The 15,943-nt window shown below is 42.3% G+C and overlaps 1 protein-coding gene across 1 annotated transcript in view; it reads right to left on the reverse strand.

Moving 5' to 3' along the window:
* Positions 1–14,190, reverse strand: part of LOC121877114 — a 34,019-nt gene extending 19,829 nt beyond the window's left edge. The window contains exon 1 of the mRNA XM_042382742.1: positions 13,589–14,190. Coding sequence (XP_042238676.1) covers positions 13,589–13,802 — 214 coding nt within the window. The 5' untranslated portion in view covers positions 13,803–14,190. The remainder of the gene's footprint in view (positions 1–13,588) is intronic.
* Between the last annotated feature and the right edge of the window lie 1,753 nt (positions 14,191–15,943).

The following is a 15,943-nucleotide window of genomic DNA, read 5'->3' on the forward strand; positions in this document are numbered from 1 at the left end:
GATGGGTGTAAGGTACAGTTCACACTGGTACCATGTGCACCTGACTGTAACACCGCCCACACACACACATTCCAAACGGGGTTGATATAAGTAAACTAACCTTTTCAACTACACTGTACACACAACTCCCCCCCCCCTCTCATAAAATGTCAAGATATCGTCACACGAACACAGATACCACCACCCTCTACTATAATTATCTACAAACGCAAGGACAATTAACACCGCGTAATGGTTTCAACAATCCTTCCTAAGAGTAAACAAGTATATGGTTAACCCGGAGTTAGTGAGATGTGCGTGAGGCAGTAGTAGTAGTAGCAGTAGGATTAAGAGGGAAAAAACACAACTAAACCAGCAGTCCATGAGGTGTTTACATGACTCCGCTCCCGTGTTCTGCGCTGGCCTGGAGTTAAGGGGGTCCTCGTGCCACCCACCCGACATACACTACCACTCAAAACGTGACTTAAATCTTTTTAGAGTAGTGACTGGTCAATATCATACGCACAGGGGCCCACTTGATCTGTGTGTGTGTGTTACGTACGGACCGATATACTGTAATTGGATTGGGGAAAACTTTTGACACAATAGAGGAACTAGTTATGGGTTATAAGTGGTAAGGTGGTGTTCCCAAAGTAATTTAGTGGTCGAGTCTGGGAAGAAACATAATGGCCTCGCTTGTATTTCTTATGACACAACAACGTCTACCAACAGTCACTTCCCCCCTCACCAACACTGGCTCCTACATCTTACAATACCGTAAAAAAAAGATAATCATATTATTTAGCCACATATTACTTAGCCACCGAGTGTACGATGAAACCTTATATCGAACACACGTATTATCCCCGAACAATTCCCTATCTCTCTCCCCTGGTGTAATCATATCAAGGCTAATGTACTGTATTGCCAAATTCATTCGAGCTTCAGGGAACTCCGTCCTACGCATAGAAGATAAGTCACGGACACTACAACAGTACTAAGATTCCGTATATAACCCGTAAACTTGTAGGAATATATAAAAAAAAACATGAAACTAAACCAAGAAGACAACTTTCACATTTCAAAATCCTGATAAATGGTGAATGTACAGTACACATCTACCTATTTCCTGAGCGCCATATGTCGTGAGATGCCCACCCTGCAGGAACACACCTTTGTTTAAGCTACACCATCATCAATAAGACATCTCCAAGTTACACTACGATGGAAGAATAACACAGATACAGTATATTACCCACAACAGTCGCGTCCGGGGAGGTATTCGTCCTAACCATACAAACTCCCCTTGACCACCAGTTGTCGGGAGATCACGTGGATAACAAAACAGTAATTACTACACAACTTGGTGTTTATAATGTATCTACTGGTGATGATAGACGAGGGACAATTATTACACACCAGGGAAACATATCAAGTACAGAGGGCCATTGGGTAGTTATGTTAATCTGAGCATTTCCTTGTATTCACTGAACTACACCTCTGTCAGATACGGTATACTCTTAATTAATACAAGTCGCTAAAACACCAGTACTTACTAACCAAATACACGAAGGTAGTAGGAGTCCCCTTACCGGTAGGAACTAATCAAACTACCTATACAGCAAAACGAAAATATTACACCTTTAATTACGAAAAAGACCACTCAGTGTGTCAGTACAGTGTGAGGTAGGGTGATGGGAACAGTGTGAGGTAGGGGTAGGGTGATGGCTACCAGGTGGTGAGTGTGGACGGGGGGGAGGGGTGAGCACCACTAGTTACCACGGATGTAGCCATCACGAGGAAGAGGTCCACCAGGTGTTGTGCACGTGTCGCCTCCTTCCCCAGCTTTGAGTCATCCATCCTGTAACATCTCCTGCCCCTCCTCCCTAAGCCACGGAATCCCATCTCTTCCCCCTTCCCAAGCCACCGAATCCGATTTTTTCTTCCTCCTCCTCAAGCCACTGAACCCCATCTCCTGCCCCTCACCAAGCCACGGAACCCCATCTCCTGCCCCTCACCAAGCCACGGGACCCCATCTCCTGCCCCTCACCAAGCCACGGAACCCCCCCAACACAAGTTCACTGGAGTTGATAACGAACCTGAAATCGCTGTCAATTTCACCAACTGAGATATTTATACCTAGTAAAGAACTGAAGACTTGTGTTGAATTATCATTTCCCCAAGTCGCTGGTTGATGTTAGTTACGGTACGCGGGACAACAAGCACGGGAGAGCAGAGGTCACAATTACTATTTCACGGAGGTTCACATAACAAGGATGTATTCAAGAAGCCACACTAGTCAACTGATCCCGTGTTATTCGTCGACCATGTCCACAAAAAATATAATCGGTAACATGGAAACCCGTGAAATGGCTCATGAAATGCCTACAATGTGGAGGAGTAATGACAAACACGAACAACCGAAAATTAAAGTTAACGCTATATACCCCTTCCAAATTCGTTACGGAGTGTAAAAAAAAATAGACCTGGGATAACAATAATAAAGATAAACAATTATTCTTTGGGTTGTTTCACCTCTCGGTTCTGTGTGTAAGTGTGGTTGGTGTGAATGAGTCTCTTACCCACTGCCAGCGTGAGTGTGTAACAGTACGCGTCTAACTTGCCCACGATACTGATCCTCTTATATCGTTGGCTGTAAGAGATGTTCCACCACACACGGGTAGTGGACTAAACAGGCTACAACACGACACACTTCAATACCTCGCCATGGTCGGGGCTAATGCTCACATCTAGGCCGTTACTAACTTTAGCTGTCAACCTCAACCTCTTCCGCCATGTTGTTTGAGAAACTTTATCTTAGCGTTCATCATTAATGTAGCTTTTGTTTTAGCTTGAAGAACATGAATCACAAAAACAGTTGCCAAACCGTTAGCAAATTCTTAAGAAATTATGATTAAATTTGCTCGTTCAAAAGAAGTAGGTAACCGGTTGCTGTATCATTAACACTGCACTAAAACGCGAGCACACTAACCAACCACACAATTTAACACTGGATGCGTCGCCCGAGGATTAAAAAAAAAATCAAGGGTGACTGAGCTGATCCTCGACTGCGTTAAGTGGAAAACCATTTGCAGTCAGATCAGAAAAGGCGTGAAACAGACGAAGTGGAAAAACATCTCGAGTTGTTCCCTGGTCTACCCCCCTCTTAAACCATCTATTGGGGCATCCCGCCAAGAATGATCTGGAGTGCAGAACTAAGAATACATTTGCTGAATCTTTAATAATTTAATATCCTATAATTCGCTATTATTTGTAAAGTAAAAAAGAGAAGGAAAATAATATCAACGTGTGATGTTACTGGGGAACAGGAACACTTTTGAGGGCCACACAACACCAGCCGTATTAGGTGTGCGTAGCGGTGATGATGTTTTAAGAGGATACTAACACCAAGACGAGGAAGCTACCTCACACTCACCCGCCCTGCCACACTAACTGGTCCCGCGTGGCCTGCCAACTGGAAGGGCGAGTTTTTAGATGTATCTACCATGTGGACCATCCTGACAGCTGCGCGCGCAACCACTCCCCCCACCTGCCCATTTCCTCAATGTTAATCACCACAGTAGCCCCAAGTTTCATAACGCCAACGCATACTAATCACCACCACCAGATTCACCAGTTTCACACAAGGCAACAATGAGGTTGATTAAAACTAGACCATATTACCACCAGTTGGCCCTAACACGTTATATACACACCTCCTTCTCTTCAACACTACTGTACAATAAGCAACAGTACGCAATACCTCCCCTCCCACCCCACCACTTTACGCCGGACACCACAAGACTACGCTTCATTCTCCCGTTATCATAAGCGTATATCCACAAACGGATGCAGAAGTACAGACACGGTAAAGAGGACCAGTTACCTACCTCCCTGCTCACCTAACCAAGGTTATTTTGGGCCACTTGACACAACACCGCAAGCATGCAGACTAATGCTGCTACCACCACCCGCTTTATATCTACCCTATCCCCATCCGACAGTCACACTCCCAACCTAACCTAGCCCCATCCGACAGTCACACTCCCAACCTAACCTAGCCCCATCCGACAGTCACACTCCCAACCTAACCTAGCCCCATCCGACAGTCACACTCCCAACCTAACCCCCCATCCAGACAGTCACACTCCCAACCTAACCTAGCCCCATCCAACACAGTCCCAACCCCAACTAGCCCCATCCAACAGTCACACCCCAACCAACCTAGCCCCATCCGACAGTCACACTCCCAACCTAACCTATCCCCATCCGACAGTCACACTCCCAACCTAACCTAGCCCCATCCAACAGTCACACTCCCAACCTAAGCTATCCCCATCCGACTGTCACACTCCCAACCTAACCTATCCCCATCCGACTGTCACACTCCCCAACCTAACCTAGCCCCATCCGACAGTCACACTCCCAACCTAACCTAGCCCCATCCGACAGTCACACTCCCTACACCTAACCTAGCCCCATCCAACAGTCACACTCCCAACCTAACCTATCCCCATCCGACAGTCACCTCCCAACCTAACCTAGCCCCATCCAACAGTCACACTCCCAACCTAAGCTATCCCCATCCGACTGTCACACTCCCAACCTAACCTAGCCCCATCCAACAGTCACACTCCCAACCTAACCTATCCCCATCCGACAGTCACACTCCCAACCTAACCTAGCCCCATCCGACAGTCACACTCCCAACCTAACCTAGCCCCATCCGACAGTCACACTCCCAACCTAACCTAGCCCCATCCAACAGTCACACTCCCAACACGGTGTCTTACCTAACAGCACCTGACCCAATTATATCAAATCGAGGCGACCGAAGTATCACCCACAAAACTAACAATTTTTGACCGATAACCGAACTGTTCGTTTGTCTTTTGGTGGACAGTGAAAACAAATATACCCAATTACTTTCTGTAGTACCAAAGAAAACTTCCAAAAACATAATCTCATCTTAATATACAAATCTACTATGACATACACCTGTTACATTTATTTGGGGTAACCATAAGAAGGCGATCATCGTGGCATAGAGGAAGATGGGTGGTCTCCTATCGGTCTTAAAAGCCAGTTAGCCACACAAACCAAGCCGATAATATTCCTGATTGAGAAGAAAAAAATATAATCAATTAATTTTATCTCCTATACCGATACACTAACGTATCTTCACTACTAAGCAAAACTAACATACACTTAATTATTCACCTGAACATAATTAATCAATAGACAAAATTAAGGGCGAGAATGGAAGTGCTGGTACCCAATCTATACTGTACTGCATTGTAATCTGATAATGAAGATAGAGATGGTATAAACTGTGCCCATTAACCCGTTCCCAAGTGTAAAGAATCAAACGGAACTAACTGATAAAATACTGTGTAAAAACCAGAGGTGCCAGAACACCTTTTTAAACCGTTACATCCAAACACGAGAAGCGTTAACACCAAAACCAGCTGCACACAGAGAGAGAGAGAGAGAGAGACTCCTTGCAACTGTACCCAACCTAACCGACCGTCCGGCTCAGTGAGGACGATATACGCAGGCCCAGTCCCCGAATTCCACACAACTTAGATAACCGGACGGTGATGATGGCCAGGTTAATAGAGACCTAGTTTGGCGGAGAGAAAAAAAAAAACTAACAGTAAAACTACGACGTGTTTACAATGCATCCGGTAGCAACGATGTTTATTTTAAGTGATGTATAAATGGTAGTGACTCGCTGGTCCTTTCATCACAAATTCCAGTGACAACCTCGCGATGAATGATCACCATTTCTCAATGAGGCAAACTCCCTGTATAACTTATGTCCAGGATACGGAAGCCCACCCCAAGTTTGGCTGCCTTATACTGTCACACATGGCAACCCCAGAGAAACAAGTAGAGGCGAGTTTTTGTATGAACAGTGTGTGTGTGTGTGTGTGTGTGTGATAGTAGGCTTTATATACGACACACATCTAAACGCTAATACTGTATAATATTGATAATCTAAATTTACATGTACTAGATTTTGATCAATTCCATGGAAAATATATAAAGTAATAATTATCAGAGAAATATACCATGATAAAATTATTTACGCCTTATAACGAATAATTGCACCAGGAAGTCCATCTCGAACTCGTAAATTATATACAAATCTATTAATAACAGTGGAAACGCCATTCACACGTACAGGGACACTACAGGCGGCAAAAGAACGATTCACGTAAGCAATAGCTTCTCCGACATTACTGTACGACCCGGGGAAACTTGTCAAATAACGTGTTTTTTTTAAGTTTTTCAATTACGACCTTATAACTTGCGTAAAACCATAATATTTTCGAAATGTTGTTCTTTGTACTTTAGCTGGGATTATCTTCACCCTCTTCCCCTTACAACCACACTTATTGCTCATTCTTATCCCCTCCACACCATTATTGGTTTTGCTTACTCAACAAAAGATCTCCGCGTACAGGACTTTGGCTCTTCCCGTCTGGTTCAACTTGTATTTCAGTGTTGGGGTAATACAGCTCTTTCCTTCCAGCACGCCACCAAAAACCTGCATACCCACCAGTCCCGTTCTAACGTATCCAGCATTTCGTATCGTAAAATATTAAAAACCAATTAAAACTAAATCTTAATTTAAATAAAACCAAACTCTCAATACACCAGTTAACTTAGTGTGATACAATCGTAGTAAACAGGACAGCTAGGCCTAAAATAATTACCAGTCATACCTCACAACACCTAAGACAATTCTAATTTATTGTATTTACGTGCGGTGGCGAAGTGGATACAGTGTTCGTTTCCTATGGGTCGCTAGTTCACGCCCATTGGACCCCCCCCCCCCCACGTTTACCCAGCTGTAAATGGGCGCTGAACTTCACAGCTAGAGACGTGAGGGCGGTCAAACAGTCCCGCCCTCACTACCTCCCGGCTGTATCCACTAGGCCTATGACATCTACTTTAAATGTTTACCTGGGAAGAAAAATAATTTACCAGGGATGAATGACTCGTGTAGGGACCTGATCCTGTTACCACGTTACAGTTGACAGCTGTTGCCACGTTACAGTTGACAGCTGTTGCCACGTTACAGCTGACAGCTGTTGCCACGTTACAGCTGACAGCTGTTGCCACGTTACAGCTGACAGCTGTTGCCACGTTACAGCTGACAGCTGTTGCCACGTTACAGCAGTTGACAGCTGTTGCCACGTTACAGTTGACAGCTGTTGCCACGTTACAGTTGACAGCTGTTGCCACGTTACAGTTGACAGCTGTTGCCACGTTACAGTTGACAGCTGTTGCCACGTTACAGTTGACAGCTGTTGCCACGTTACAGTTGACAGCTGTTGCCACGTTACAGATGACAGCTGTTGCCACGTTACAGATGACAGCTGTTGCCACGTTACAGTTGACAGCTGTTGCCACGTTACAGTTGACAGCTGTTGCCATGTTACAGTTGACAGCTGTTGCCATGTTACAGTCGTTGCCATATAGTTTGTCAGTTGCCACACGTAAAAGTAGACAACTGAAACTTACATTAACACAAAACAAGTAATACCCGGCACAGTAAGAGCGAGAATAAGATCATGGAAAAAATATAAACGGGAGTATATACCAAGGAGAGGAATAAGCAGCAATAAAGGAAAAATAATCAAGGGTAAAAGTAAGTTGAGGCGGGGAGGCAGATAGGGTTGATGTAGTGGTGAGGCCAGCTGACCCCAACACACTCTTCCGCCCTCGCCCGCCAAGCACTCCCGCCACCCACACCAACCATCAGTACTAACGTCCAGGGCAGGAAATACCTTAAATATTTCACCCAAACCTTTAAAAAACAATTCCATTTACTCGACAAACTTATCAATCACTTTATATAAGTTCTTTTATGTATACCTACCCCGCCTTGCCATAACTCCCTTCAAAAATGGAAAAAAAAATGCGACAAGATTATCACTGCAACGAAACCAAACTGAAATTGGACAAGCAATTTACTGGGTAGACCAACCTCGCTAAAACATACTATACCATAAAACAGACAACATAAAGCAATCTGGTTCAACCTTCTATCACAAAGTTCCATTAACCACTCTGTTACTGGCGGTAATAACAATAATCCGCCTCTTTCATACACCAGCCGTCGACCATATCCTCAACAGCCAGACAAGAACGCATGGCATGATCGGTATGGTAATCCGACAGCAGCGCAGCACTTTTCAAAACCTTGGCTTACGATAATTGTCCAAGCTGCAATTTTCCTTACAAAAAGTATACGTGCATCAATTGGGTATTGTATACTTTACAACACACAAATTACTAATAAATCACCTTGTTGCAACTACAGTATATGCCGATTTCGCCCGGGGAGAACAAGTCCTCTTGATGTTCTGCCAAATATATTCACATACCGTAGAAATGACTAAAGCTTTGAAACAGAAACAGCGAGACTAAAGGTGTATTACGTATAGGCACATAATAACCCACCAATTTCACCTATAAAACTGAATGGAACTGCCGCATTTCCGCCTCCTTTCACAATCCGCCGGAAGATCACTTTTTCATTCAACCTGACAATTTCCCCAAACCTCCGCCATGTTTTACGGCTACAGTACGGTACGCCCATGGTCATAATTTCCAAGTCTAGTGATTTTCCCCAACCAAAATACAAGTCAAAAACACCATTACAAGCACCAGGAGACAGTTTCACGCCCTACACCTGCTTGTATAATAAGAATGTATACATTAAAGTCATCCAGTCAATTTACGGTAATAATTGACTCACGCCAACAGTAATACAATAATTTAATCGACTCGCATAACGATTAGACATCTTTGTTCACCTGAAGATTGAAAACCCTAACGCTACCTGGGGGGGGGGGGAAAGTTAGGGTTCTTTAATCCAGGGTTGAACTGATATTGGCTTGATCCACTTAATTAAATCAACTACTGTATCCATTTGTCAACGTAGAAAAAAAGGTAAGGGCAAGTTACAGGTAGGATTATTATGCAATTAATTTACGCCAGTGCTTAGTTCCGTTGCTCTTAATGCCAGGGTGTTGCTGGTTCTACGGAATTTCTCTTAAAAACTGTAAACTTTGCTATTACTGTATTATCGTTTTGGTCATCCAGCTAATTTTATAAGGATTTTTAAGTTACCACCGTCCGAGAGAGGTTTAGGTTAGGTTAAATTATGGTTTGAACGATTCTGACCTACTTCCAAATAGGTGGATGACCGAAACGACAATTTTACCAATCCAAAGGGGGAAGCAAGACGGTACGGAATGAAAACACAATTCTAAAGCAGCATTGTGTGAAGCTAAACCAAACGATCCCAATACAGGTCGGGTTAAGTTGGTTAATGAGTGGTGTTCAAACTCGTTGTCTTCTTAATCCTCCCAACGAATTTACAGAATATTTAGTGAAGACGATACCAAAAATTATCACGAAAGAAAGTATATATATAGCTAAGCGTCTGAATATATGATACAATTACTTTCAATATACTCTACTGAAGGTTATCAGGATAAACCGTGGGCGAAAACCAGAGGAGGGTAAGGCAAGGACCTCGACAATGGCCAGATTCTAGGTAAAATATAGACACCTCAATAAAACCATGAACGAACAACCGCATCACTGTCAATAATTTGTAACACAGGCACCAAACGTTTTTATACTAGCAGTTAACGGATCGGGTGTCAGTGCAAGGAAAAACACTACACTATTCTGATATTTACTTTAGGAAGCGGCAACCAAACTGTGAACCCTGTTGGCGCTTCATTGAACGAACAAAAACGAACGAGCCCCTGGGCGACATGTGCTGTACAGAAGTTAGGCAGAACGCGGTGGTTTGTTCATCCTAAAATCAGACTTTTAAGTTCAATGACGGATTTCCTCCAAATCGTCCAAACGCTTAAGCTCAGGAGCTACGGCCTACAGTACTTGTCGTTTCCTGAATTCATCATTTTTCGTAGGTCTACCTCAGGTCCCTTAACGACAAATATCTAAATATTAAATCCCTAAAACCGCCACCTTTGAGGTGCCCTGCAGTATGTTCCACTGAAAGCATGTCAAAAACCTACTGTAAATTGTTCACTAAACAGCAACATAACTGATGCTCACATATATATTATCTACAATAAATATCAAACCATTAATAAAGTAACTTAACTTGCCTTCCCATCCGCAATGTTTAGGCCACCATGATAACGCCCAGTCGGTGAACTGCGTAATAACACAACTGTACGCAAATGTCACTCTCACACGAAAAACTGTTGTGGTTACGTTAACGGACCTGCGCAGAAGTGGGCCGCACCAAGCACTCTCAGTGTCAACAAACACCAGCTCGCTGATTGGCTGCTGCTCCTCACCCACCTAACCTCAACAATGTATGTGAAACTATCATCTAGCCTGAACGATTGTTAAACAAGGTGGTTGTGCCTAACGTCTTCACAAAAGCCATTTTAGGCCTGTATAATAAAATAATAAAACCTTTCACATTTATCAAGATGACTACAGTGTATTTTCCTAAACATTATGTATTGTTAACATCTAAAGAATAATGCGAATTGAAATCAGTTTTAGCTCCAAGTGAACAAAGACCTTAAGAGTTAGTATACTGATCATTACACAACACTGGTCTGCGACTGGTCATCTGGGAAAATTCATATAATTTTCAAAAGTCAAATTTCTTAAATATAACAAGCTAAACCCTAAAAGAATACACACTGAACATAATTCTTCAACCCCCTCCTCTGCCAGGGTACACCAGGAAGTGTCAAGGAGAAAAATGAAATCTTGACAAAACACACTTGATGTTTTCTTAAGTGGGACACTCAGTAGGAATCAACAAGCAGGGGTGTGATGAGCGTGTAAACCAGCTTATACTACTTCACTGTATTACGGTAGAGGGGGGGGGGGTAGGGTGTGCATGGCTGGTGTCCGTGAGCTGACTCAATTTCTTTCGTCTTGATTATAGGGTGCGGCCATTGTCGGACAACACTGATTTCCTTAAACGTTCTTATTGAGTGGATTGACGAGGTTGCATGGGTTTATAAATCCCGAATAACATAAATCAGGCTATAACTCTCAACGTGACACAAGCCGCCCTACGCTGGGAAGGATAACACAGTAATTACAGGGGATATATATCTTACTACCCACAGTCACACGTATATACCGTACGTGCCGGTCTCCATAATATAAATCGATACCACGAGGTCACCTCTGCTCACCACGGGAACCCCCCAAGAGCCCACCCACTGAACATTAACCATAATGAATAGGTTTAGAATACATATGCTGGTGTTAGCTGTCGGCTCAGTTGAGTTGGACAAATAAATCAATGGCCGGTAATGCATGAATAAAGGAATAATCATAATCCTCGATTGTTTACGTTAAGTCAAATGGGCCATGTTGGAGCAACGTGTGAGAGATCTTAGCAATGTCGGCGTCACCATCATGGTCATTTACAATACAGGTATAAGCTATACAGTACTAACATCTGTCCATCTATCACAAGCCATATATAATGTGTGTGTGTGTGTGTGTTTTGTATCTTCATTAGCAATAATAAGACATGCCAGACAGCTGAAAATATGATGGTTCAAAATGTGGGTGAAGCACGAAAGATAGGTGGGGTATGGTCCTTCCCTGGCGTGAGGGAGGCAGGAATGCCACACCGCCCAGGTGCTGGAAACACCCAAGACAACGATAATTCATGCTTCTGTTGTTATGTAACGGTGAATTCAAATACATTTATTCGCGATCTTATCAAAGGCAAGTAATCATTATTCAAACTGGCGAAAAGGTTAAATAAATGGATATATCAAATACCGCGAAAAATACGCCTCGTCAAATAGTTTAGAAGTGTGTGGGTCTGGGCATTTGAGTGAACGACTGAGATGGCGTGCCGACTATATTATGCCAGCACGATTTCTGACACGCCTATCACTTGAACAGTCACATTCAACTTATAAAATCCAACATAAAAATCTCGAGGAAATTATACTGCCTCTTTTGCTTAACGAATACGACAGAAAAAAAAGGTTGAAGAAGTTTAGGCAAAATACGCTGCTCCCCAAGAGGGCAACGAGCGAGGTGGTCTGGTGGACGGAAACAACAGGAACAAGAGACGGGGGATGCTGGACGCTCTCACCACCACTTTATTTTCAATTTCTTGTTCCCTTTTAATATAAAATAAGACCGTAATACAGACCTCCATGATAACACTATCAGTTATTACAATCAATCATGTATAAATAACAAACATGCGCAGCAATATTACAAAGGGAAAATTACCTCCAGTGGTAGGAAGTTGGAAAGCTCCGGCTGTGGCTCCAACGGGGAAGTTATCATCAGCGGGTGGAACAGACACACCGCCACCCCTGCCTCTACAAATACTTGTCCTTTTCCACATTTCCTGTAGTTCGGAGTACTTAATATAAAGCACTTCCCTCATTTTATTATGACTTTTACAACACGACAAGGGTCAAACCTGTCCAGTTGTATTCTTGACGATATATTCTCCAAATAATTAATGTTCCCACGATAACAGCGCGACCTTACTCTATTACGCACGTACCCAAGGAACTGGGAGTGAGGACAATGTCTGAGAGACGACTCTACAAGGGCAATTATAATAGGAACATTATCCATTCTATCATGAAGCCCTACCGTACACCAGGAAAAACCCCTTGTACTATACTCAATGAGGTTTAAAAATTACTGTATCAGGAAGGCCTACATGCGTAATAGGTCGCCACCTCTTACTTTTAACCCCAGTAGTTCAACACATTAAAAAAAAAATAGATTTAAATAATAGATATGTAACACGCCTCAAGTCCCACTGGGGTGAACCGATACACGTCACGGTAAAAAAGAAAAAAACGCACACTCTTACCAAGTCTTCATAACACGCAAACGACAAGTTGATCCAATATTCTAGACAAGATGAAGATTAAGGCGAGAGGATAAAGTTGAGACAAAGATGAGAGCACGGTCTTGGTCGGCTGGTCTTGCCGTCCGTCCGTTGACTCGCCAAGCGGTAGCCACCAAGTACAGCACATCCACCACTCCATCATATAACTTTAGGCCTACTTCACTTGTGGGCCAGTCAGTCTCATAATACTGGTGACTGACATAACGGATCCCAACTGGAGATCCTAACCTAACCTGCAAGGATTGGAACCCAGTCTTGATGTGTTCCAACCTTGATAACTCCTAATCGTAATGCCCTGATTAAGCTGGGACCCTTTTATCGCCGTACTACCCACATTACTGATATATATATATATATATATATATATATATAATTTTGCTTTACCAGCTTATGCTAACCCCAATATGTCTGTCAAATTCATAGTAAAACACTAACCTACTTTAAGCACCTGGCAACCATTCCTTTACATCCACAATATAAAACACAGTGATTATCAAGACATGGATAAAATACTGATACACTTGTTAAAAATATTGTACTTCCCAACTGAAAGAGATCCGACACGTGTATTACAAGGGTCAATACTAAATGTAAATGTCAATCACCAGAATCTGAACATTGAGATAGTGGTGTTAACAATCCATGCAAGGTATTAGAGAAGTACTATAGTTACGGTAGTACCTTGTGAGTACTTAACGACGGTTCTAAACACGCCTGAGAGCTGTTGAGAGCACACATGGGTCATAATTCTGACAAGGTGCTCCGACTGTTCCATCAGCTGTTGCGTCTCCTTCCACACCTTCTCCACACTACTGCTGCTGCTGGAGGTGATGCTGGAAATTTCATGGTGCTCTTGGTCACACAAATCCACAATGGCACCCGTCGCACCACACATCCTCACTACCCTAGGCCTATCCAAGTGCTAATCAGGATTCATAGTTACACATCATAATTACGAGTAACAGATCACATGGTTTGAAGATCGTAAGCACATTTTAAACACATATAACTGATTTTTTCTTTATATTTGGCTAGACCAGGTGTGTGCCGTTACCATAAACACTCAGTGAACCAAATGAACAGAATATCACTTTCCGGCAGACTTTCACAACTTAAAAACTTCGCTGTTATCACTCTGAAGTTATTTTCAGTACACTTATATGTATCCTGTAATTATTTGCGCACCATTTTTACGATTTTATCCAAATGCTCCAAAAATCGGTAGTTGTGAGGTAAAGGAGCGGCAGGCGGACGAGACGCGCGTAGTGTACACACTCGACCACTACTCAACACCCTCTGAGGCCACGACCACTGAGCCGCTCCCCCCAGGCCGCGCACCCAGGCCACTACGTCAGGCTTCGTGGGCCGCTAAATCACCTAAGAATACATATATATTTTTTAAAAAGAAGTTATATAATAAATTCATTTCATATCATGGTTATTCGTAATGTCTTGTTGTTTTGGTTCACCTTATGCAGTTTATGCTATATTTAGAAACCATTCTAGAACAGTTTCAGTGCGAAAATGTGTCGTGGATAAATAATTATTATTCTAAAAATTCTTCTTTCACCAAATAAAATAATTATCTTAATGACTGAAGTCTAGTTCATTGATAACTAAGCATACTTTAACCTAACATATAGAAATCTATTCATATGGTGGAACGTTGAACTCTTTACCTAATACTGACGCAAGGGCATGAGGAGGAACTTTCATCTAGCATGGGCGGATGTTTGAACACCGATAACACGTGGAAGAAACTATTGCCTGATAACATTGTAAGCATACTTGGGGATATAACCGGATTCTCTGGCAGGTTACTATACGGAACTAAAAATAGAAGTGACGATTAATTGATAAGGAATAGTTTTATCACGATTATTTTTATAAGATCATGGCGTAAAGTTTGTTTCACACGTATTAGATTCTCCAGTTAGGGAGTTTCCATCACATTACATAATTACCTTCACCACATTACGATTTTATGATACATATTGGACTATTATCATTGTAGTAGTTCATTGTAAAGTAAGTCCAAATTTTCAAAAGTTCGTACTCTGAATATTCGTCTTAACTGAAGATGTAAGAATGCAACTAAATGGTTTACTTAAAGCTTTAGCACAAAACAGCTAATGCAACGCCCCAAAACAGCTAGACTCTACCTTAACTAGATACGTTCACTTAGCATCTAGTTAAGGTAAGAGTCTCAGTGTAAATTTTTCTCCTAACTGAAACTAAGGGAACGTATCTAGTTAAGGTAGAGCCTTAGTGTTAATTTTGTCTCGTAACTAATGCTAAGTGAACGTCTCTAGTTAAGGTAGAGTCTCAGTGTAAATTTTGTCTCCTAACTGATGCTAAGTGAACGTATCTAGTTAAGGTAGAGTCTCAGCGTAAATTTTGTCTCCTAACTGATGCTAAGTGAACGTATCTAGTTAAGGTAGAGCTTCAGTGTAAATTTTGTCTCCTAACTGATGCTAAGTGAACGTATCTAGTTAAGGTAGAGTCTCAGTGTAAATTTTGTCTCCTAACTGATGCTAAGTGAACGTATCTAGTTAAGGTGGAGTCTCAGTGTTAATTTTGTCTACTAACTGGAACTAAGTGAACGTATCTAGTTAAGGTTAGAGTCTCAGAGTAAATTTTGTCTCCTAACTGATGCTAAGTGAACGTATCTAGTTAAGGTAGAGTCTCAGTGTTAATTTTGTCTCCTAACTGATGCTAGGTGAACGTATCTAGTTAAGGTAGAGCCTCAGTGTTAATTTTGTCTACTAACTGGAACTAAGTGAACGTATCTAGTTAAGGTAGAGTCTCAGTGTAAATTTTGTCTCTAACTTGCTAAGTGAACGTATCTAGTTAAGGTAGACTGATGCTAAGTGAACGTATCTAGTTAAGGTAGAGCTTCAGTGTTAATTTTGTCTACTAACTGATGCTAAGTGAACGTATCTAGTTAAGGTAGAGTCTCAGTGTTAATTTTGTCTACTAACTGATGCTAAGTGAACGTATCTAGTTAAGGTAGAGTCTTCAGTGTTAATTTTGTCT

The sequence above is a fragment of the Homarus americanus genome, unplaced genomic scaffold, assembly GCF_018991925.1.
Source record: "Homarus americanus isolate GMGI-L3 unplaced genomic scaffold, GMGI_Hamer_2.0 scaffold59849, whole genome shotgun sequence".
Lineage (NCBI taxonomy): Eukaryota > Metazoa > Arthropoda > Malacostraca > Decapoda > Nephropidae > Homarus > Homarus americanus.